The sequence below is a fragment of the Tachysurus fulvidraco genome, chromosome 14 (assembly GCF_022655615.1).
Source record: "Tachysurus fulvidraco isolate hzauxx_2018 chromosome 14, HZAU_PFXX_2.0, whole genome shotgun sequence".
Lineage (NCBI taxonomy): Eukaryota > Metazoa > Chordata > Actinopteri > Siluriformes > Bagridae > Tachysurus > Tachysurus fulvidraco.
In genome coordinates, this window is record NC_062531.1 from 10,179,216 (window position 1) to 10,206,308 (window position 27,093).

The window sequence follows — 27,093 nt, forward strand, 5'->3', positions numbered from 1 at the left end:
AAATCTGAAGAAATATAATAAAAGCACATAAAAAGCTAACATAAACGAGTATTTCTCTATGTTATGTTTGCTTGCTTATATATTTTCCTTCATTACCATTGGCATTGTTTAAAAATATATATATTTAATTGATTTTTCCCATCCAGTGTTCATATTTATTTCCCTCTTTAAAAATTGGCCTGTTTTTATTTTATTAGTTCTGTTTATTTTATTTTTTTTTAATTTTATTTCCTAGTCCTTATTATAGGTTGATGCAAAGTACTACATTAGTGGCTATTATTTATTATTTATTTATTCATATTTCTGTCTGTTAATTTGGTGAATAATACAATTGTTAAAAAAAAAAAGGGTGGGAGACTCAAAAATGCACATTTTAGTAAATAAATAAAGATATAAAGAAAAAAACTATAAAACTGGTAGATACATACATAAAATTAATTAATGCTGTTATGCCTGTGTCTGTGTGTGTGTGTGAGTGCATGCGCGTGCGTGTGTGTGTGTGTGTGTGTGTGTGTGTGTGTGTGTGTGTGTGTGTGTGTGTGTGTGTGTGAAGCAGTGCGATATAAAAGCCTACACTTCCAGACCAGGTGCCTTGTCCCCAAATTGATGAGAATCCCCCCCCCCACCCCCCACCCCCCACACACACACCCCCTTTTGGAATGTCATCTCTCCCCTCTGGACCCGGCCAGCTCCTCCGACCTGTTTCTCCTCCTAGAGAAAAGCAGGCTGGTCATCCCTTTCAATTCATACAGGCAATCGTCTAGCTGAATAGAGCCACTACATCACAATATACAGGTGTGGGCATTCTGCACACTAACGACATTGTGCCTTCAAACAGAAAGCATGCCAGCATCCATCTCTCGCATGCAGGAGTCCAGGTGAGGGAGGAGGCTTTGTGGGTAATGGAGGAAAAAGAATAGAATGCTGTAAAAAAAAAAGAGGTTCTCATATCCGCTCGGTTCAGTTTCAGGTACAAATCTGTGTGTTGTAGGGGAAGAAAGGTCTGGAACAGAAAGCAAAGGATGAGTGTTTGTGAAGGATAAAAGGTTGTTTGGGTGAGGGAGGTGTTTGTACGCGTGTATGAGGGGGCGCATGAGGAATGTGAGAATTGTGGTGTGTGTGTGTACCTGGTGTTATCAGAAGACTGCAGTTGCAGTGTATGCTGGCTGGGTGAGCTGAGAAGGGGCAGGAGTTAAAGGCAGGATGCGTGAAGTGTGTCTGAGGTGGGAGGAACAAGATCCAGGGATGCTCTGCTCCAAAAACACCACTCCTCTACTGCTAACCTCCACTGCCCAGACACACACACACACACACACACACACACACACACACACACACACACACGCACACACACACACACGCACATTCACACACACGCACATTCACACATACACACACACACGCACATTCACACACGCACATTCACACACACACGCACATTCTCACACACACGCACATTCTCACACACACACACACACACACACACACACACACACACACACACACACACACACACACACACACACACACACACACACACACACACTCCACCAGCACTGTGAAAGTATTTGACCATAATGTAATACTTCAGAGGACAAATCAAGTACACAGTGTTTTGTACATCTGCATGTTGGGGACTGAGCTAGTTCAAATTCAACAAGCATTATCATTTAAGACCGTTTAATTGAGTTTTCAGCTGGACAATATTCGCTGCTATCTCCTTCCTCTGTTGTCATTTATAGTAAGGTCAACAAGTGTTATTTTAAATCTTATGCCTGCACATTGTTAAATTTGGTGTGTAATTCGAGTCCACCTCCGAATTCAACACAGCCAAGTTAATCAGCATAAAGCTAAAATATAGTTTTGCTACCAAACTTTATTCACACTTATTGCCATTCTACTCATCATATTGCTTTATTGATTTTTCTTCTGGAAGGAATTAAGGTTCAACATTTCTATGTCTGCCATTTAGTCATCAATATACTTCATTAACCTCCTACGACCTGGTGTCCACATATGTGGACATCACTGCATCTAAAATGCAAGGCCAAACCAAAGCTCGGGTCTTAGGAGGTTAAAAAACAGTTCAGGAAATAAAAAAGAAATAAAAAGCTGTCACAAATCTGATTTGTAAGAACAGGGTTCAGACAATTCGGTGATACTGAAATATTGCTAAGGAAATTCTCTATACAATCACCGGTCACTATAATAGAAACACCAGAATCTCTGTTTATTCATGCCATTAATAGCTTCAGTTAATTTTCACATAAAGCATCAGGTCTACATGTGGTCTTTAATGAAAACTACCTCAGAATCAATACACTGTCATGAATATAGAAAAGAAATTATTCATAGAGAGAGGTCAGAATAGAATGACCAGTTGATATAAGGGTCAGAATTAGGTATAAACTACATGGGTCTATCTACCCAACCTGCCTTGTGTCAGGATTTTTTGCTGGTGGTGTTGGCGGTGGAGCGGGGACCCTTGAGCCACTTAAAACCAATTAAGTACCATGTGAATGCCATGGCCAGCTGCCAGCAGCTAATTCCAGCAGAATAATGCAGCATTCTACAAGGCGCAAGTCATCTCCGCTGGCTCCTTTAACATGACAATGAGTGTACTTTAATAACTACCCCTGTCAGCAGATCTAATAAAGTCCAGTCCAGTGGAGCACCTCTGGGATTTGGTACAACAAATCTGTGATGCAGTCATGTATATATAAAACATTTGAGTTACAAATCAGAAGGTTGTGAACCCAGATGCCAGAACAGATGCCAGCACCATCACCATCACCAGTTGCCATAGTTGGGCCCTTGAGCCAGAGCCAATCCCCAATCCTCTAAGATGCTTTGAATGAAATAAGGTGTGTGTGTGTGTGTGTGTGTGTGTGTGTGTGTGTGTGTGTGTGTGTGTGTGTGTGTGTGTGTGTGTGTGCCGTGTGTGCCGTGTGTGTGTGTGCCGTGTGTGTGTGTGTGTGTCCGTGTGCGTGTGCGTGCGAGTGTGAGTGTGCGCGTGTGTGCGCTTTTTCCGTTTAAAAAGGAAGTGGGAGTTTCTTCTTCCATTACAGCTTCACTAATGGCTTAAAGCTGTGCCACAACTGTAGTTAATTTTGTTCCTCAGCATTTACAGAGACAGGTCCTCTCGTCTTTAATTAAACTTCATTCCTCTGTGTCTTCCACAGAGCATACAGTACATCACCGCCGCTAATGCAGACGACCTGATTAAGCTGACGGTAAAATGATGCAGAAGGTTGAAGGACAGATGACAGATACACAGCAGTTACCTGTTTGAGTGATATGAGTCAAGCACAGACAGCTCATCAGAGCACCACCCTACTGCTCCAGTCTGAGTTACAGAAATGAAATGACACAGACAATACAGAATGACAAGCTGAAATAGAGTGACAGAGCCAACAGTGACACCATCCTGTTGATCCCACCTTTTTTTTTATTCATTTAATGTACATATGGTTTTAGTTTCCAACAGGAGGAAGGGCTCTCCGTTTTTAATTTATTCATCTTTTTTCTATTTATTTCTTTTTTAGTATTGTGCAGACATAATATTTTAATATTTTAAATAATGCTACCTACTGTAAATTCACCACAGATTGCAGCACAGTTGATTACAGAAAATTGTTATTTTATTTTAAAAGGCAGATCTTTTTATATCAATCCATGCTTTATGGCTGATTGTTCCAGTAAACGGTGCTAATGACAACGATATTGACAATAAATTTCATAAAATATACGATACATTAAAACTACTAAAACTATAACACCACTGATATTAGTTGATATTCACTACTGTCATGATGTTTTAAAAAAGTAATTATAAAACCACAGAACCTGTGTTGTGATTAAAATGTTTTAGGAGTCTGATAAATACCATGAAGCCTTTACAGCGTTGCTATAATGTGCACACAGGCAGTACAGGGTGACATATGTGTCCTATAAGCACACTGATACTGTATAATCTCACTTATCACACTCACACATACAAACTGCAAACAAAACCCTCATCTGCATTCACCTTTGTCCTTTTAAATGGTACAGACATCTTGAGAAGTCATGAAGAAAAGGAGAGAAGAGAATTATAATTATGTGTCAGGCTAGAAAGGCCAGCTAGCTAGCTGTTGATTTCTGCCCCCAGATGAGCTTCTCAAAGCAAAGCCTCCTTTGACATCTACCATCCTATCTTCCTATCTATATCTCCCTCACACACACACACACACACACACACACACACACACACACACACACACACACACACACACACACACACACACACACACACACACACACTTGTGCTTGTTCACTCTTGATAGCTTGCTCATATTTTCCCTCTCTCTATGTGTCTTCTCTCCCACATCTTAATGCCCCCCCTCCCATTTACAACAAATTAAGTTTTAGCTGAAAGTGAATTTCAAGCATGGCTGCTTTTGAAGGTAGACTAACTTACTTTTTGTTCATTCTCATTTTCAGCTTTCTGTATTTCTGTAGCCCCTTATTCCCTTTCTGCTGTATGGTTCCCAGTTACAGAAAGCATTATATATACAAGAGCATTCCTGATATTCCAGTATTCCAGCAGTTGTGAGAAGATCTGTGACAGTTTAAGACACGCTTAAGTGGTCCAAGGGCCATGTGGTGTAATTTTGTCATGTCTTTCAAGGCAGTTTTCTCCTCTGGCCCTTTCTGTCTGAGGTCCTTTGAATAGCAAACAGACCTGAAAGCTGTTCCAAAATATTGGAACAAAGCTACGCCCTCAAGTGTGAGCCATTTCAATTTCAGAAAAATAAATATTATCTCTGTTAGCAAACCTGCCACATTTCAAGGTGCATTACAATGAAGGCCATCTTGCTGATTTGGAAAGAGGGACATGAGATGCACCGATAAGACAAAGACTCTGCACACAGATCACTGAAAACATGGTGAAAAGATTTCTATTAACCACACATGACCTCCTGGTCCTCTTCATGATCCATATGGTGACTATTCTCTCTCTCTCTCTCTCTCTCTCTCTCTCTCTCTCTCTCTCTCTCTCTCTCTCTCTCTCTCTCTCTGGCTCCATTTCTTCTCTCCCTCGCTTTTCTCACTCTGTCTCATTCCCTCACTCTCTCTATTCTATCTGCTCATTATGGCTCTCCATATCGCCTGGATGATAGCACTGCTGCTGATACAGGAGTTTCAGTGTGCAATAAAGCACCTGGATGATGTCCTGGAGGGCCAATTGGTCTGAATAAAGGACCAACCGAAGAGAACGAGGTCAGATCAAACTCTTTATTGCCCTCCCTAATGTGAAATAAGTGGCTGGCAGTCAAACTCGGGTCACAGTGCAATCTGGAATCAGATCTGTTAGGGAATGGCATGCACACTGCAAGGTGCAAATGGAAAAGGCTGGTTGTGTGTGACATCAAGATGTCACAATGTTGCTCACACACACACACACACACACACACACACACACACACACACACACACACACACACACACACACACACACACACACACACACACACACACACACACACACACACACACAAATCAGGGTGGGTCACCTAATAGCAGTTTTCTGTTAAGGACAGGAGAATTATGTGTACAGATTTTAAAGCAGGCTTTGGAATCTGCAAAAAACTAGCAACAAGTACAAGAAGAGTAACACCACAGGAGAGTCCACTGTGTTTATTGTAATTGGATTTTAGAGTTTAGAGAAAACAGATGAACAAAATTAGCCTAGATTCTTCAGTGATGAAAAAAGGAGAGCATTTGGGAAACAGAGATCTCCCAATACTACAAAGCTGTTTCAATTTCACATTTATCAAGGAGCACAGTTCTGATTTTGAGTATATCAAATCCCTAGCACTTATCCGACCATGTGGCAGAGACATGCTTTCCTGTCTCCTCCATTCCTTTACATCTACTCACATCCACCCCCCCACCCCCCAAAATCCCTATCTCCGTCACTCCAGTCTGACGTTGACCTTCTCTTCACGCAAGGCAAAGCTGCTATTGATTAAATCTTGGCAGAGAGTGTACAAACACAAAGATAAGCCCGGACAGGGAGAGGAGTGGGGGTGCGGGGCTGGAGGGGGTGGGGCAGCAGGCAGAGACTTGCCCATTCAAAGAGTTTCACATCCTTTATTCGCACTAACAGGCTCCAGGACAAGGTTCCCCACTGTTCCTCTGCCTGCATAGGCTACAATGACCATTACAACAACAAAAAAATTACCTTTCTCCCCCCTGTGAGTGTGTGGTTCCTGTTTCCATGTCCCTTCATACCTCCCTCCACCAGCGTTCACTGCCATTTCTCAGCTCAGGCTTGGGCGGCTCATTGCTCTGGCCGAGACTCGGGACATGAACAAGTGGTGGTGGTGTTCCTTACGTACAAAGAAAGCCAATTATTCCATTCACACTACAATACGGTGCGATGCCTGGGTGAGAGGCATGCTGGGATGTGCATGTTGCTAACATGGTCATTAGTAGCTCCTGAAATTTATTTCAATATTTAAAGCTGTATAATGATAATGAATGTCCAAATTCTATGTAGACACTGTTTTGGAATAACAAATTATGATTATAGTAAAAAGAACTTAAAATATCACAATTTGAGCATGCCAACTTCCTTCCAGGTTTTGTATATGAAATTATTTGACTACTTTTATATATATTCTATAGTTCACACACACACACACACACACACACACACACACACACACACACACACACACACACACACACACACACACACACACACACACACACAATACAGATAGTCTTATGGCATTAAAAAAAAGGTAATTATTAATGCAGCTAATTAATGTTACTTTGATATGGTGAATACTACACAAAGACTGCAACTATGGTTTGGACTACAAATGTTTACATATAAAATATTTGACTGGTTAAATTTATACTTTATACTATATTATGTTTTTACATAAATTACAGTATGTTTTTACTAAGGATGCACCGATCCGATATGTTGGATCGGTATCGATGCCAATCCAAGCATTTTGAGTGGTGGTTGATTAATGAACAGCAAACATCATAGACTATTGCTTGAACTTATAAGAAAAATACACATATATTAAATTGCATTAATGAAAATAAATATAATAAATGTTATAAAATAAAAATAACTTTTAAGCGGAAAAAGGATGATCCGTCAAAGCAGATGACCCTGGCGGATGCCTCGTCCCCGAACTTTCCCCAGACCTGCCCCCGGAAATCCCCCACGAGAGATGGAGAACCGGGTGCAGAACAAAGGTGGACGGGGGAGAGGGTACGGAGGTGAGTGTCATCTGCGGCCCCGGAAGGTAAGCGGCGAAGTCGGGGAGAATCCTGAAATAGGTTTATGTCATTGGTGACGTCTATATACTTAGACATGGTTGTTCCACTGGTTGTTGCAATGTTGCATTGCACCTTTTTTTGATGAGTGCAAGGTTTACTGTTTAATACATTTTGCATTGTGTTTCAAAAGTTCTAATTTAAGATTCCCTTTAAAATATTGCCTTTTCTTCAGAAAATAAATAATTTAATAATTGCAGTATATATGGTTTAGATTGTTATACCAGTAACTGGTAAAAGTACTGTTTGCTACTGCATTAATACTTTTTTAAGGTTTCTTGTGTTTTCATTTTTCATACAGTAATGGGCATTTTTGTATTTCTTTACCAGAAACAAATAAATCTTAATAACTAAACGAGTTGTATACATTCTTTAGTTTTAAAGGTAGAAAAAAACACAGATATCGGATCGGTATCGGCCGATACCGACAAACTTTACATAGTGTTTTTAATGTATAATTAGTTTTGTTATTAAATTCCTTCCTTCTTTCTTTTCTTCCTTCCTTCCTTCCTTCCTTCCACCGTTCATAAAATCAATCCTTCTGGAAACCAGCCAAATGTCCCCAAGAGGACAACACTGTCAGATATTACTATTCTTGTGGGTACACTTGGTACATGCACACATGTTGACACACACACACACACACACACACACACACACACACACACACACACACACACACACACACACACACACACACACACACACACACATTCTTTCCTTCCTCTGACTCAATGTAAAACAAGCTCAATCTTAGTGCTGATGAAATGCATCAGTGCTTGGCCACTGGTGACAGAGGGGAAAAATGCTTCCAGTAAAAGTGCTTATGTTGCACTTCTACCTCTGACTACAGCCATAAAACACCACTCCATCAACTTACCCTACAGAAACAAGTGTGTGTGTGTGTGTGTGTGTGTGTGTGTGTGTGTGTGTGTGTGTGTGTGTGTGTGTGTGTGTGTGTGTGTGTGTGTGTGTGTATACTATACTGTATACAGAATGAACAACTCAACTCAATTCAGCTGTTCAAAAAACCCCAAGAACTGTTCTTTTTGCTTGCCTGAAGAGCATATGGATAAAAACTGGATCACTTTGCAAACCAAACATGAAAAACAACAAATTGAGAGAAGAATGTCAAGAAATCCAAAGAAAAAAACAAAACAAAGAAGCTCCAATGACTGGAGACTCTACTGCAAGGGGGCCATCATCCAGAGATACAACATACAGTGTGTGTGGCTTTCTCAGACGAGTACCGAGCCTGACCCACACAAAAAGTGAGTAAAATAAATGAGTAAAATAACAAGAGAAAAAAAAATTAAAGACATGCTATAAAAGGCAAGTAGGAAAAGGGATGTGCTGGTAAACAGAAACAGAGTAATCAAAAAGACATAGGTGGCAGAATGACACAGTGTGACTGAGACAGTGAGAAAGGTCCTGTGAGATCTTCTGAAACAGTGACACAAACCGGAGGACACGAGGATTGGTTAGAGTAGTGTACAGTTAACAATATGCATTTCAAGCATTAATCCTTGTAGTGCAATTACAACAGCACTATTCCACTATTATGGCTGCTGTGGACAGTGTGAAAGATCTAGCAAAAGCGAATACACCTCAGCGAGAGAGAGAGACAGAGAGAGAGAGAGAGAGAGAGAGAGAGAGAGAGAGAGAGAGAGAGAGAGAGAGAGAGAGAGAGAGAGAGAATAGAACAAGTGTATGGGTGGTTCACAGGCCATTACAAGGACCTGGTTAGTCTCTCTGTCTGTCTTTCTGTCTCTATCAGTCTTTTATTACTACTCTCAGTGTAAATACTGATCTAATACTGAACTGCACAGCACAGGCAATTGTGTTAAGACTACAGCTAATGTTAAGGTCAGTCTCCTATGTAGAAATGGGTCTATTCTTCACTTTTGTTGAAAAGAAATAATATAATTCTCACTGCACTATTTTAATGTTAGTTCATGGAACACAAACGTATTTTGGTGGTCAGTGTAGCCTGCAGAAAAGACTCCTAAAACGAATGGCATCTCTTGGCTTCTCTGGCAGATTACATTAGACATTCACTGTGCTTTAATTAGAGCAAAGGTTAACAAACTCAGTGTGTTAATAGGCATGTGGGTTTGCAAACATCTGAATGTCTAAAAGGTGCTGAAACCCATAACCAACTGCTACTTATTGAAGCTGTAATAAACATAAGTGACATTATAAACCTATATCAGTAACAGTCAGTCAGTTAGTCAGTCAGTAACTGAATCCATAACATCTTTACACAACTATTATACAGTAGCTTGTTATTTATCTCTGTAAATAATCGAAATAACTAACTGTCACTCTCCTCTTTAGTGCAATTGAGAAGTCTAGTTAGCAGCTTAGTTGGCAGACACCACTTACATCCTGCGGTCTTTTTCGTGCTCTTACATATGAGGAGTGTGTAAGAATTTAACAGGTGACCAACAGATAAAACAGATAAAAGAGAGCACACAGATAGATATTTACAGATATATACACACGGACTGTATACTGGTCTTCTACAATCCTTACTATGTCGCAAATGTGCATTATAATCAGAACTAATGAAAGTATTTCTACTTCATTTTAAGGCTGGACAATATATAAGGAGTAAGTATATACTGTTGGAAAATAATTAATGACACGGTCTTGAATATTATTTTTCTATAAGAGAGACAAAATGTGTTTTATTCCTCTGATACAAGAACAACTTGCCAATGATAATTTTATGAATTAATGACACCCTACAGAACATTTATTAGTGTACTGTTACATTTAAAGATCTATTCTATAAGAATCTGTAAGGTTCCTATTATCTCTTACTTGACAGCAAATTGTTTTCTCAACAGTCTCTCTTTCTCTTCTCTCTTGAAGTTTCTAAAGACGACATCATGCCGCTTATCATTTTTGAGAAGCTGCAAAAAAGTGCTCTGTCCTGTAGACTGTTACAAAGCACCAAAGACAACGTCTATAAATTTTAATTAAATGCCTCCTTATACAAAGATTCACCAAAGTTTCTTTGTTAAACAACAGTACGTTTATATTAAAAATCCGTTTATTCTAAGTCTAAGACCACACAGATTCCAGTGAACAATACAATAACTATTTGGAAAGTGTTCATTTAATATAAATCTGCACTTGTATTATAGCTTGAACTACTTTCAAGCTGTGCTGTTCCAAAACTAATCAATCCCTTCTAACCAATCAGATCTAGCAATTCAACAGCCCTGGGCCATAAGGGGCTGTTGAAAAAAAAAAAAAAAAAAAAGTCATTATATTTGAAAAAATAACATACTAATAGCTTACTAACACATCTTGCTGGTAGACCATAGACATACAGTATATCACAATGTTTAGTTTTGATACGAAAAAAAAGTCCAATCTATGAGTTCAATAAAACATCTAAAATAAAAAAAAAGCTAAATCAGCTATTGAGAAAGTATAATTTATCATGTTGACAAAATTCAATATTATATCATCATATTCCTGACTAGCACCTCAAGTCAATAATATTATTCTTTCACATTGATTCTATAAGGATCAATATGACCAAGCTGTATTGTTTACTATCACTTTGCCTCAGTGGCATAATTTCCCTCAGTGACCAGCCTGTAAACATCCTGTCAATGTCATGTCTTACCATCCCACACTCTAAACTGATGACTGGCATTCCTGGTTCTCCTTCATGAGTTCATGATTTGAAGGAAATCATATTATTTCCACTCTCTCATATATAACAAATAATCTACCATTTGTTAATAGTTTTCAAATTAGACTGAATCTCAATGAAAGTGCGAAATGTGTTATTTTCATCCATTGTCCCCTCTGGTGCTGGGTGTGAAAGTCATTCACGTGATATATGAGGAATTCTTCATTATTAAATTATGCAGAACCTTAAAAGCATGCATCACACAAATGTATTTCCGTCTGATTTCATTTAGATGCCTATATTTTAGGTGAAATCATCTTTTATCCCAGCGTTTTTCAGGTAAGCTTGTAAACCATCATTGTTTAGAGTCTGTGAAACACAGACAAACACCAGGCGTCATACCTCCACTGGCGTCTGTCTCATTTTAACATTATTAAAGGAATATAATATCATATGAAGTGCTGTTGAAATGTATTATTATAATTAGCACTTAATAGTCATGACAAATCAGATAGACAGATAGATAGATAGATAGATAGATAGATAGATAGATAGATAGATAGATAGATAGACAGACAGATAGATAGATAGACAGACAGACAGATAGATAGATAGATAGATAGATAGATAGATAGATAGATAGATAGATAGATAGATAGATAGATAGATAGATAGATAGATAGATAGATAGATAGATAGATAGATTTTTGGTATGTGTGCCTCAGTTTTTTTTTTTAATTGCACCACATCGTTGTCTCGCACCACTGGACTAACATAATGTGCAGATAAAACTGGTGTACCCTCATATCTCTCTCTCTTTCTGTCTCTCTCTCGCTCTCTCGTTATAAAAGAAGCTGCCATAGACCCAAGAACACAGGACATAAAAAGACAAATAAGGCCATAAAACTCCCTTATGCCCATGCATACTAATACAAGTATGCCCTCTATGCAGCACACTCACCCCTCCTTTAAATCTGACCTGCTGCAGTGCTTTTTAAAGGATGTTTCCTGATGCACAACGCTGTTGTATGAAACCGTGCGAGGCAGCACAGTAACAGTACAATGCAGCAAAAAGCTTGTTCCCCTTTATGATCTGAAGACATAATTAATTATGACAGTTTTATTTGACCTGAAATGAATATACGAATATTTGCCATGTTCCTGTCATGTGCCTTATCAGATCTGCCCATCAACTGTAAAAATGTTTTACTAGAATAAAATAGCCGTCCTTCAATATAGGGGTCATTATAACTTTTACATTGATGTCAGTGTGAATTAGCATAGCCATTCCTTTTACTAGTTCAAATTCTAATTTATTTGTATAATGCTTTTAATGGACAATGGACATTGTCTTAAAGCAGCATTACAGAACAAGTTTAATAAAAAGGTTAATATAATACAAAAATTCAAGATTAATATTCGATATATTTAAATGTGTTTGTATTTATCTCCAATGAAATAAGTCTGAGGTGACTAGTGGTGCCTGATACACTGAAAAAGCATGTGACAAAAACACTGACATAAATTGGAATCTTTTGATTATCACGACTATCACCTTTTACTTCTAACACTGTTGCTATTACTTCTACTATTAATATACTGTAACTACTGCATCGACCATTACAACCACCAACACCACCACCACCAGTACTATTATTCTACTGTTACTACTACCACTTTTTCTACAACTACCACTCCCATCACTACCACTATTACAACCGTCACTGCTACTTTTCCCATTCTATTACTTCTTCTGCTGCTAATAATAGTAGTAACTATTATTATGTTACTACTATGTTACTACTACCCTATTATGACAACTACTATTACTTCTATTGCTGTTAATATTCTTAAAGATACTTTATTAATACTGCTACTAGTTGAGTTCACCTACTACTTCTGCTGTACTATTACCACTGCCACTATTATTACTACTACTATTCTGCTATAACCTCTACCACTATTACAATTACTACTGTTAATAATACTACTACTACAACCAGCACTAATACTGTCATTCCCACTACCACCAATTCTGCTGCTACTGCTACCAATCTACAATTATATCTACTGCTGCTGCTATTACTAGTACAACTACTATCACTTAACTACTACCACTATTACTAGTAATGGTACTTTACTATCACCACCACCACCACCACCAGTCTACACTTACCACTACTACTGTATTACTCCTGTCATTATAACTAGCACCAGTAATCAGGTTTGTATACTACCACCACTACTAACACTTCCCTATTATTACTTCTTCTAACACTACCACTTCTCTACCCTCACTACTCCTATCACTCACTTACTATTGCTGCTACTACTATCACTACTAGTGCTATTAATACTACTATCACCACTACTATTACTCCACTATTTCTACTGTTACTACGACTATTAAAAGTACTACTGCTAATACTATTGGGGCAGTGGAAGCTCAAGTGGTTAAGGCTTTGGGTTTTTGCTTTTGAAAATCAAGGTTCAAGCCCCAGCACTGCCAATCTGCCACTGATGGGCCCTTGAGCAAGGCCTATAACCCTCACTGCTCTAGGGCGCTGTATCATGGCTGACCCTGCACTCTGACCCCAACCTCTGAAGTTGGGATATGTGAAGAAAGAATTTCACTGTGCTGTAATGTACATGTGACAAAATAAATGTTAATGTACTATTACTACCTTACTACTACAACTCCACTATTACTGTTACTACTACAACTAATCATCTTCATATGAATTTGAAGAAATATGAATAATAACTACTCCCTGTAGTATATTCCAACCTAATTTCTATCCACTAAATCTGAAACGTAAAAGGTAAACTAAACACATCAGTCACATTAATCTTTAGTTTTGTTTATTCGTTCATTAATTCGTTCAGTGTTAGCATTTAGTGCTGACATTGTGCTGTTAATCAGATGAAAGATATCGCATGAGAAAGCAATGAACATTCATTTCTTTTTTTGTAGTGAAATTGTAAGCTTCAGTATGTACACCGACTCTAAAGCTCGCAGTGTTTCAGAACTACAATCAGCAGCGTATTGGCCTGATTTACTCACCTCACCAATAATTTACCAATTCAAATCACATTTCATAAGAAAACGATTTCTTTTCTAAACCGATGCCACGTTCCTTATCAACAGATGTTCTTTCATCACAGACCCTTGCAGCCTAGTTCTCCTTGAAACCTGGAAGTGATGGCGGAAAATATGAGAACGGGTCTTAATCTATCAAGCATTTCTAATGAGTTTTTCTTCTACAATTATTTGATAAGAGCAGAAACAGCACTGGAGGCACTGCGCATGATCCAACACCTGGTTTAGCAAGGCCTGAATGCTCTGATCTCTCTCTCTCTCTCTCTCTCTCTCTCTCTCTCTCTCTCTCTCTCTCTCTCCCACACACACAAACACATGCACACACACTTCCTTTGGGGAAAATGCGTGTGAAAAAAGGGGTAGCGCCATCTCTACTCATATTTCTAGATATTATTAGCTGAAGGGAATCCTAAAGCACATGGAACTACATGACATGCCCTAAAGACTTTTTCAGATGCCTCAGGAAGTTTATACTGATAAACACAATCAAAACACACCAAAGTCCCACTATTAATATCATAGCTTTCCAGCTGGGATTATCAAATACTAGCCTGCGGGCTGGATCCGCGAGTGTTTTCTCTGGCCCTAACAAATCCCCTTACACGTGTTTCCAGTTACATGTTGAACCTATAGTGTATAAAATACTTTCCAAATATAAATACCTAGTCTGTGTGTGTACAAGTGTGTGCGTGTGTGTGCAGGTGACTTTGTTAAAGTAGGACCGCAGAGTAATAACATAATCATATGAACAATCACTAAAAAAAAAAAACTATCGAAGTTATCGAGCTATTAGACTGAAATAGATGAGAGATTTTGGCTGAGTTTAAAAAATAAAAATCACTGAAGAGTTATCTGTGCTGAAAAATCACTAGTTCAGCACTTTTACAGTTTTAAACAAGATCACCAGTTCAGTCCATGTTTTGAGCAACAGTGCCATATTTACAGTAATTTAATCAGGATGATGTTTTAATCTTACTTAAGAAAATATATAAAGACAGATTACTTTTTACAGTGTTATATTCAGTTCTGCTTTCTGATACAGTTTTCTGAAGCCTAATATCATAAGCCTTGTAGTGCACTGTGTGGGCTTCACAAAACATTGGTTACAGCTTATATAGTGCATTTTCAAATAATAATGAAAAAAATCTAATGTACCTGTTTTACCTGTTTTAAATGGTGTTTAAATGGATTGATACCCATGTAACACGTGTATACTGTATACAGTATATAGTAATAGTGTCTGACAGCAATAACAGTCACATAAGGCTGTTGATTGGGGGAATAAAGTCCAGAAGTTATTATTTACATTGGGATACGGGTCATTTACAGACAAATTGTGCAGCTTACCCATGCAGACTCTATATTCAAAGTGTGAATAAGGTATTAACTCCTCTCTAAGTAATTTTTCTTTCAAAATTTGTGACTTGGATAAACAGAACTGTAGATACGCTACACAATAAGTACAGACGTTAATGAAATAATACTTTTAGAGCTTGGAATAACATTTAGGAAATTGGTGATGCCTATTTCATCTCAAATGGGTTTGTGGCTAAATTAAGACATGGGCACAAATGAGCACATGCCCACACAAACAAACACACACACAGACACACACACTCACCACGCTGAGCCCCAGCTGCTCTCTCTTTAGGTAGTCTAGGTTTCTTTGCTCAAGGCTGGACAGATAGTGCTGTAGGCGAGAGTAGGTGTAGGGGTAACAGTAGGCAAACTGGTACACGTCATCCTCGCGGTCGAAACAGAAGGCGAAGGACATCACATAGTTCCTCCGATGGTCTGGGCACCGGTAATAATACACATTTTTGGCTGGCAGTCTTTGCCTGAAACACAGGAAGAAAGGAAGGAAGAAAGGAGGGAAGAAAAAAGTCATGATATTATTTAAGAATGTTGCTCTGTAGTGAAATCTGGAGCAAAGATGGATTTCTTTCTGTATATCTTATTAACATTACGTTTAGGTGTGAGGTAGAATATTTGTGGTGTAAGCATTAAAACATATAAAAAAAAAACATGATGCCATTGGCCTCAGTGTGTATTACCTATTTAACAATTCTGCCAAGAGTGAGCCCATGGAGACTTCTCACAACTTGTAGTAATTTCCATATCACTTATGATACATTACTCCAGGGTACAACCATTTACTCAAAGCCATCAAGAAGCTTTTGTGTACTTTTTTATGTTCTGGAAGCTTAAATTTCTCAATTTGCAATCCTTATGTCCCCTTGTTGGCCTCTCTGAGACCAGTGACTGATGCTGTGCATGAGGAGAATAAAGCACTCTGCACACATTAAGGTTCTCAGGTGAGAAAAAGGCGTGATTTGATAAGTCATTTTTCTCCTGCTGCCTTGGGATCATCTATAGTAAAGATGGCCACCAATGAAGAAATGAGAAAAGAGAATGGAGAAAACAATCCAGAAAGCTGCAAGAGCCATCAGTGAGAAACATGACACCAGTGCATAGACCCCTATAGACTCTCATCTTACTCAGGGTACTGTGCCGTTCTCCTTATCTTCCTCTCCATGTCTTTAGTCTGCCTTGTGTCCCCTCGTTAAACTGTTCTTTTTTTCAAGCCCTCAATTTCAAATCAGCTAGGTAAATGCAATGAACAATACAGTAAATGTGAAACAATGAACGATGCGGCCCTACTCATGGTTATCGGAAATGTCTGCTGATTAAATGTTGAGTTGCGTTCTAATTAGCAGGGCGTGGATGAGTGAGAGAAAGGCATAGCTCATGCTAGAGAACAACGTGATGAGAAACAGCCTAGAGAAAATGGAAGCTGGCTCGGACATTAAGGGACACGATGAATACAGACAATCAGCAGAGAGACTGAGAGCTGTTGGGAAAACCAGAGGCAGGGAAAGAGAAAGAGAAAGATAGGCGATGAAGGACAAACAAAGAACACACGCTGTAAGGAAGGGTGGCAGAAAGGAAAAGAGTAGAAGATAAGAAAAGGATGATCAGAGGATGGGATAAAATGAGCATGAGTACACTGAGAAACCGACTGAGAGGAGGAGAGGATCAGACAGAGATTGCACTTGTGTCTGATAGTGTGGTGGTTACTGGACAGCTGACTGATAAGGAAGAGAAACAACTCTTTCGAATTGGCCTCGGCTAAACCAGGCATCCCGTTATCTAGCTAGCACCACGATTTAGAGGCACTATAAAGCAATAAGAAACAGCCACACATACGAGCCAACAGGCATCAAAGAGACAGTTACACAAACACTCAGTAAACACACACTCACACAGACTAAACAAGTATGCCAACAAATTCCCTCATGTCTTTGCTGCTTCAACAAAGTGAACAGCAGAAATTGAAATTAAACCAAATTAGCTTGGCTCTGTAGGCCAGAAGGAAGAAAAGACAGAGTGAAGAAAAGAGGGCAGTCGATAGTGAAGGAGAGAAATCTCAGGAGTCTGTGTCTCAGCAGAATACTAATACTGTAAAAGTGCCTTTTTCAGTATGATTACTGCCATTGTTGAGAACACACACACAGTAGAACACACACACACACACACACACACACACACACACACACACACACACACACACACACACACACACACACACACACACACACACTATGGCACAGGAGGCAGAGGTCATGTCAGTACTGGGATCTGGCCTACATTTGCATTAGGTTCATGGCTGCATGTCTATTTCCTATGCACTCCAAGCAACTCTTTCACACAAACACTGACATTCTAATCACATCCTAACACCTCTGTTCTTATACAGTGTTAATGATAACACCTGATTTTAATTTTTCATTTTTCTTTTTTTTTCTTTTTAGTCGTTAGACTCTCTACTGGCTTCTCTTCATGTTTGACCTTGTTGGCTACTGAGCAAGTCCTGGCTATTGATTTTAATTACCCACTGGGAATGTACTGCCTGCCTTTCCTGCTTTACTGCACTACTATTGGCTAAAGAAAATAGCTTTGTATGTTTCTCCAGAGAGGGGGAGAGAGACAGACAGAGAAAGAGAGAGAGAGAGAGAGAGAGAGAGAGAGAGAGAGAGAGAGAAAGAGAGAGAGATTCAGGCAGAAAGGCAGAGACAGAGCGAGAGAGCTTGAAGCATCTCTAAACGGTCGAACAGTTTCTTTCTTCTCTTCTCTGCAGCTCTCTCTCCCTCTCCCTCTTTGCCCTGCTGTGGCCGATGGCAGTTTGTTTTATCTAAATGATGGTGGCCCGTGGCTTGGTGTGCTCCCGGATTTGGTACAGTGCCCTCGTTCCCAAAAAGATTTATCTTTGTGTCAGAGAGGAAAAAAACAACACCCTCCGGACAACAATGTGCACACTAGAGCCTGGGTGATGTATCTCATGACCGATAAAAAACAGCCAATATTAAAGTTCCAATGCCTTATCCCTATCAACATACATCAAAATGTTTATTGCAATGTCATTCTAGAACCATTTTAATGAACGCAACACTGTTTTTGTTTAGACGCTCATAACAGCCCTTCAGGTTTTAACAAATAGTAATTGTACATCACATGAGTGATGTCTGCGATGACATTGATTCAAATGTGTGTTTCATTTCTGCATTTAATCTGCTGATGCACCAGTATTCACAAATCACTTAGTCACTGGAAAATGAATGATGTGCAACTTAAGGCCATTTTTGTATGGTTCATTAATTCAGAACCATTAAGACATTAAACGCATATATGCATAAGTGCTTCTATATATTACAAATCTTTGTGCCATGAAATATATAGAATAATCCAGTTTAAAAAAAAACAACACTTTTTCAGAAAGTCAGAGGACAAAATACAGAATAGTACAGATCAGTAAGAATAGAATATAGTCAGTATCAGCGGTGATTTGATGTATCATATGTTTCCAAATTTTGAAATGTTTGCAACAATCATTATACTTAACTAAAGCCCTCGGTATCTGTTTTGATCCACATCAACTTTGACTGGTACTACTAAATATTAAAAATCTTTATCTGCTTTAAATCTACATGTCCACATGCTCTATACAACCATCGTCAAAACCCTGGTTAAAGGAATATCTTTAGGAAGAGTGATATTCATCCTCCAGGATCATTCCATTCTACTGTAAATGCTGTGTTCTGTCTGCTTGTGGTGCCATGACACCTGACTAAACACTTTTGTTCTTGTAACGCGTTGGTAGATCTACAATAAATACTGTACCTTCCTCTGTACATGTACGTTTGCAGAGAAACACACACACACACAAACACACACACACACACACACACACACACACACACACACACACACACACACACACACACACACACACACACACAAACACAAACTCAGACAGTTAACAGATAGTTCCTTAGATTTGGTCTCAAACGGTATGTTTGTAAGTCATTATTGGCACTGCTGTTTCATGTATTCTTTAATTTTTTAAATCCAACTCTCTCTCTTTTTCATGCATCATCTCTGAATGCATACAAATCTGACAAGGGATAAAAGCCCACTATTATCTTATCCGAATGCTAAAATGCATCACAGGTATCACAGGCATGGCATGAGGAGAGATTTTATTTAGTAGCTAAGTATAGCTACAACACTCTCTCATACTGGCCAACATTTTAATATTTCCCATGTACCTGGGCTGCGCCTGCTTTCGTACAAAAATTCCAGCAGGTCTGCACGAAAGCTACAAGAAGGAGGAAGTAGAGCGCGACAGATCCACGCAGGAGTCGAAGGATGGCACGGTTACTAAGCAACATGGCCAGTTTTGTCGTGTGGCCTGTGATGGCATTTTTATAAATGTATAGTGGAGGAGTTTTGTTATTGTTCTCATGTATTTGAATTGCTGGTGTTATTTGTGGTATTTGAACCAGCAGCGCATGCATGGGATCTGAGATTGAAACTAAACAGGTAGCTGAAGAGCAGCAGTAGGAGATTCCACTTCCCAGCAGGGGGCTGGGGAGACCAAGAGAGAAAGAGAGAAAGGGAGAGAGCATGTTTACTCCACACAGTAAATAAGCAGTTTGGTGATATTTGAAAATGCTAGGGGACCTTGCGGAAATGTCGACTTCAAACAGAAAAAGAGGCCTTTTTCACACAACAAAATGCCTGCAGAGATTCTACAGCTACTGTTTAGCTTTTCTCTTCCTCCAGCTTCAAAGACAAACGCACAATAAAAGGCATCTGATCTAACTTTCTCTCTCTCTCTCTCTCTCTCTCTCTCTCTCTCTCTCTCTCTCTCTCTCTCTCTCTCTCTCTCTCTCAGTACCTCTACATAAAACTGCACTTAAACAAAGTCATTTCTTTGGTTTTTATTTCACAAATATATTTATTAGAGATTTCCTGCGGAAATATGAGCGGGACCCGAAGCCGTGGGTGAAGAGTACAGCAACAAGCATCTTCCACATCAATTACTGTTAGTCAGTCGTTAAAATGCACCACTCCATGTGCAGCATTATGATTAACAGCACATTTACTGCAGCTTCAAGCAGGTCCTTAAAATTCGCTTGTGCGTTACTCATCAATGGCTCTGTCTTTTGGAGTATCATCTGTGCCGCATGCTGTTTATTTCATCTAATTATAATTTGACATATGATTGGATGGCTGCATGATTACATGTTTGAATGGAGCATAAGACCAGAAGCTTAAAAAGACCTGGTTAAAAAAAATAATAATTAAAGTCTTTCATATTACTAGCTTCTAAAACTAAACTGCTGTATTTGTGAGTTTATTGTAGGTTTTTCTGGCAATCATGAGAAACTGTTGCACTCATTGCTGAAAGATCACAACAGATGCTAACATGCTAACATCAGATCATGTTCACTAAATGGACAACTGCTGTCCTTCTCATGAAAATCAATGCAAGAGGGATTTTGAAATATATATATATAAAATACCTAAAGACACACTTTCTAAGACTGAACTTCGTTCTTCATCATCTAAACTATCATTCTCTCTGTCATCACAAATGAATGGTAAACCTGCCCCAACTTCTCGAATTTGTTACATATTGATCAAAAGCTTCTAAATCGAATCACACCATGCTGTATCATAGACGCTTCAGTGATTGGGTCAAATATCAAACCATTGCCTCATGAATCTTAATCGTATTGAATCATAACAAATCCAGGTCAGGTGACATTATCAAATATTGAATCTTTGCCTTATGAATCTGAATCGTATCGTATTGTCGCTGATTCGTCTGAATCGTCACTTTATGAATCCGAATCAAATTGTCTTGTGTGGAAGCCTGCAGTTACACTAATTATGATGACACCTCATCAGAAGGAAACCTACACTGGGCCTTCAGTATACGTTTCTAAGTAATGCATAAATATGATTTAACCTCCAATGTATTATATGACATTTTTGTAGCTTCTGTGTACAGACTGAGAAGATCTGTAAAAATAAAAATCATAGCAATATTTATAAATACCGAACTGCATCTTTATCATAAAAATTGCCTTCCAAGAAACTTACAAGTGTCAATCATGTGATTATTTCCGATGTCAAGTTTATCTCAATCATACAATCATCTCACTCAGCAATATAAAGGCTGTGTTCCTAAAATAGCTAAAGAGTATGCGTGAGTTCATTTTAATCACATCATAAAATACATGGTTTTGTGTGTAGATGCACATACACACACGTGCACACACGTTTATGGGACGTTGGAGCTGCAATCCTTTTCATATGCGCACTGGGACACGCTCAGTATAAGCACTGAAAGGAACGGCATGTCATCAAACAGCTCTCTTAGCTCCTAAATCAACCTCTCATTAGAGGAGGAATCATAAACTCTAAGCAGCCAACCAGAGAGAGAGGGAGAGAGAGAGGGAGAGAGAGAGAGAGAGAGAGAGAGACAAAGAGAGAGATAGAGAGACAGAGAGAGAGAGAGAGAGACAGAGAGAGAAATAACAGTATAAAATCTGATGATTAAATTAAACATAATGTACAGAAAATCTGGAAGGAAGTCTCATTTCTGTGTGTGTGTTTATATCTGTGCTGAGATTACAGTGCTACTGTTCTGGAGCAGAGTTCGATTGGGGGTAAATTACTATGCAAGTAGCTGCAGGATAGTTGAAGCAGCTTGAGGAAAGTAAACTGGACTCATTCTACTACATCATTGAAAAACCAAAAAACACAAGGTGAGATTTATGCTACATGATTTCTCGCTGATTGGTAAGATGTACCGCATCATGCATTTTCATTATTCATAATGATGCTCCTACTGCCTCTTCTGTGACATTTCAGAGTCTTGTATCGATTTGGTTTTTATCCCATTAGTGCTGCATCAGTTCAGCTCTGTATTGTTTTCAGAGCTTGAAGCCTTTGCTATATCCCTCTGCCAGGCCTGAAAAAGTAAGTACTGTACATCCTTATCATCTAATACTAATGCTGAATATACATAGCTTTTGTTTATTTGAATAATGATGTTTATTTCTGCAACAGAGGCTAAAAGGTTTTTTTTTTAATCTTATGTTATATCCCAAGATGATATCTTCGAGAGTGACACATAAATCAGCAAACTACTGCGACGCTATAGCAGAACGGCAACATTTACATAATATATAAGATATGCAGATGTAATAAATACAAACATATAGTAAATAAGGGAAACACGGTACACATGCTAATAGTGCAATACACCATCCACTCCACAGCCACTTTGCAGTTCATGAATTTAATGCCTGCGTGTCAGCGTGTGAGCGGATGCAGGAGGGCGATGTTGAGGAGCTGCTTGTTTAAAACAAAATCTCATTTTATTTGTCACATACACAGCCATACAATCTATGAAATGCTTTTTAACTGTCTGTCATAAAAAGGAGAAAAGGCAAAAAATTTTAACAATAAAAATAGAAATAGTATTTTCTGTATAAGCAATAGGGAAAACCTGATATTACCATTTTTTTCTTTTCTTTATTTTTTGGTTACACAGAGTCACAAGAGATCAAAACACCAACAGAAAAAAAAATATTTCAGGCATTTAAAAAATAAAATTCAATATACAACCATACACATTTACAAAAAATATATATATTGCGCACTCCTGATAGACATGCACAGGTGACTGATCACATGCATACAGTACACAGATACACATTCAGATAAAAACTGCATCTGGTAGGTTGTTCTGCGTACTTTCGCTGTGTATGTATGTTGTTCTGCATGCCTCAGTTCATGCCTGTGTGCGTCTGCTCCTTCACTGACCAGCAGATGGCTATAGTCCTTACGTTATAGACCTGAGAAGTGATCCACCCTTTAGTGGAGTGTCTCTGATCTTTCAGACTCGAAGATAAAAGCAGCCCCACCCTGTCTTTGTTTCAACATGGACCAGTTCACCTGATCTTTCCAAACACACACTTACGTCAGAGAATGGTCTATAGTACCCGCATGTCTCAGGTGGTTAGGACCATCTGTGCAATCGGCATAATGGTGTGTGCACGTGTGTGTCAGATGCATGGTGCCCCTGTGTGTATGCAATATCAGGGCTGCGGCTCCAGCAAGACGCCCCTCCTTGACCAGGCAGGAACTTGATGTGCTTTAGCAGCATTATTACAGTATGTGTGTGTGTGTGTGTATGTATGTGTGTGACCCCACTGTGGCAACCAGAAGCCCCACTGTGCAAAGGGGAGACTGGATAATTATTCTCAAGCAGATGAGCCCCCTGAACCAGCCGGCATGGCGCCATGCCCCCTCATGGGGCACAGGGTGTCTTGCGTATACACACACACACACACACACACACACACACACACACACACACACACACACACACACACACACACACACACACACACACACACACACGAGGGTGGTAGAGGGGCAGGTGTGAATCGGAAAGAAGAGGAGAGTATTAACAGCCAGACAGGGTGATGTCAGAGAAGTGCACTCGTGTGAGAGTGTGTGTATGTGTCTTGTCACATACAGGTCAGGTGCAGTTCAGCCATATGCCAAAAGGGCGGTGTGACAGCCCACTAACATCTATGTGTCAAACCATGCTTACATTTTTATGCAAAGTAGTCATATAAACTGTTACAAACAAGAGTAGATAGTTTCAAATATTGATTAGCTTTAAACAGGACAGCACTCTCTGCTGCACAGGCTAATGTCAAGAGGTATCATACTAATGTTACTAAATTAATAAAACACAATGAGCCATTAACATAGCACTGGCTTGTCACTTTTTTAAATCAACTTAGAATACAGGGATGAAAAGCCCCACTTTTGGAAATCATTTTCAGAGAGGAACAATACGATAATAACAGAAAACAAGGTGCTTGTGTAAATTAAGGAAAACAGGGAGTGTTACAGAGAGAGAGAGAAAGAAAAAACAAGAGGATGTTCCAGAGCAGGTGTACTGGCTCTTCCTTCTTCCTCTCTCTCTCTCTCTCTCTCTCTCTCTCTCTCTCTCTCTCTCTCTCTCTCTCTCTCTCTCTCTCTCTCTCTCTCTCTCTCTCTTACACGCTCTCTGGGGACAACAGAGATGTGTTGGCTGATGCATCAGCAGAGTGGGTGGAATGGACCCAAGGAGACAGGCTGGCGCCAGACTGCCTAACAACACTGCACTCTCCCTTATTCACCAACACAACTAAATCCACACACAAACACACAACACAAACAAATCCACTCTCACCCAACACAACCCACTACATACACAGTCTGTATGCATGTGAGCACACGCATATATAACACACACCTTCCTATATATTGATATTCACTTGTTTCTCTCTCGCTCTACACCACACGGACAGACTGAACTAACAAACATAAAACAAAACAACACAGAATGATACACAGCAAGGTGGATAGTCAGTGAACCCTAAATGTTAGATCTTTAAGTGCAGGCTGGAGGTTTCTCATGGGAACGAACACTGTTTCTGCTGCTTTGGCTTAAAGGTGTGGCCAGGAATATGGAGAAGGTTTTTTTTTTTTGGTGTTCTCCTCACATTTTGACAACATAATTAATTCTCAAAGATCTTCAGGTCTCTTTAACAACGGATAAAAATCAAATGATGAGGCTCACCAACATCTAAACAATGGACGTGCCTGACAATTCAGAAAATTCTCCCTCTTGTCACTAAACACTGAATGGAAATCTACACTGGAGCAAATATATTTAATATAGCTCTAGCTGGTGCTGCTATTTAATATAGCTTTAGGTGATGCTGCGGTTTAAAGCTAGCTACCGAAAATTCCTGTGCTAATCCAAATCACTCTGTCACTTACAAAATGAAGAAATCATAGCATAAAGTATAGTGAGGAGGAAAAGGTATTTGGATATTTTTGCTTTTTGTTAATATCTACTGCTTAATATCACTTCAGGTTTCTACACATTATTACTTTTGGCTTGTAACTTCGAAATATGAACAAAAAAGTATGTATTCATACATTCAAGCATAAATATGTTTAAAAAAATATAACTCATAGTAAAAATGATTCATTTTTTCCAGACTGCAACAGAACATGAGTACGCTGATTTTGCTATGTAGTGGTTCAATCAGGGTCCAATCCTTTAAAATTCCACAGGGTTAATAGGGTCACTCTGATGGACTCGCAATTCCAAATACTCCATAAATAAACTCTGCAGATTGCCTAAGCCATGCAAGGACCTTCACCTACTGTTTTAGTAATCAGTCTTGAGGTATGCTGGCTGTATATTGGTGCTCGTTGTCACGTTGAAATATTTATTTCCTCACCAAATTCAATTTCCTGGTAGAGAAGACTAAATTCTCCTCTTACATGTCCTGGTACATCATTCAAATAGATTTGTATCTCTAAGATATGCTTATTTTCACAGAGGATTTTGCACAAAGTGCAGTTCATTTCGTATTGTTCTCTGTGTAACTGTTGTTTTTGCTGCTTTCAGGTCATCCTGCAACACTATTTGTTCTCTAAAAGCACAGTGTGAAATCTTGCATGGTGCACGCATGCAGGGATGATTAGTTGTTCCATGAGCTTCCCACCCGTGTATCATTGAACTAGTAACGCTGACAGAAAAGTTTAAGGTCTCTGCTGTGGCTCTGTAGTAGTTCCGATTCCAATCTTGTTTAATAATGTTACCCCAAAGAACTACTTTACTTTCACCATGGTTACTTGAAATCTTCACAGAAAATGTCATATATATATAAGGACACTTGGTACAGTTTGAGCAAGAACATTTCCTATTTATTTAGATGACTTTTTATGTAACCCTCACATATATTTTTCATCATGCTTATGAACACATCATTTTTTGACCGTATGAAGTCAAAAGACGTGTGTAAATTTGAAGTGGTAAGATGCACTGGAAGTATATTAAATAACAAAAACAAAAGTGTCTGAATACCACGATCACCTTCCCAATGGATCCAGAGATGTGTTTAACTTCACTCATTACAACCTCAGGCATGCAATTACACTTCTGTTACTGATTACCAGGACGCGTATCGCATTGAAGTGGAAATCTGACACTACCATCCCACTAAGAATGTGGCTGTCAGAAAATCAAACATACTGGTTAAGAAACAAAAGCGATATATTCAACCAAATTTATCAACCCTTCCTGGTTAATATGGAAAAAACACCAGAAGGATTTCTTTCTTTGACTAATGTTTCACAATATACTGAAATTGTAATGTATTAGTACCATTTTTTATCATATAGATTAACTTGTATCTTCTATTTTTAGCCTATAATTTTTTTTTGCCTTATCCTGTTATGTATTGTCTTGTATTTTGTAATGTGTTACTGTTTAAAGCTAAAATAAAAAAAGTGTCTGATTGCTTACTTTCCCTCATTGTATATGACAGATAGAATATAATTATTTTGTAATACTCATTTGTGATTTTACAAACAAACAAAAAAAAACATTCTAGCAGTGGGGACCTACATATTTGCAGGATAAAATAGTGTTTAAGACAGAAGTGTAATATAAAAAGGGAGCAGCAGGGATGATGTCAGACATGTTTTTTTTTCTAATCCATCTGAGTGACTCATTCATGACCATGCCACCCTTCTCTTAATTCTGTCTCTAAGGAAGTGATGT

General features: G+C 38.8%; 1 protein-coding gene across 1 annotated transcript in view; it reads right to left on the minus strand.

The window, feature by feature from the left end:
• The window catches only part of agbl4 (AGBL carboxypeptidase 4), a 276,090-nt gene that overhangs the window by 109,221 nt on the left and 139,776 nt on the right, over positions 1-27,093 (minus strand). Inside the window, exon 5 of the mRNA XM_027166429.2 lies at positions 15,718-15,934. Within this exon, the coding sequence (XP_027022230.1) occupies positions 15,718-15,934 (217 nt within the window). The remainder of the gene's footprint in view (positions 1-15,717; positions 15,935-27,093) is intronic.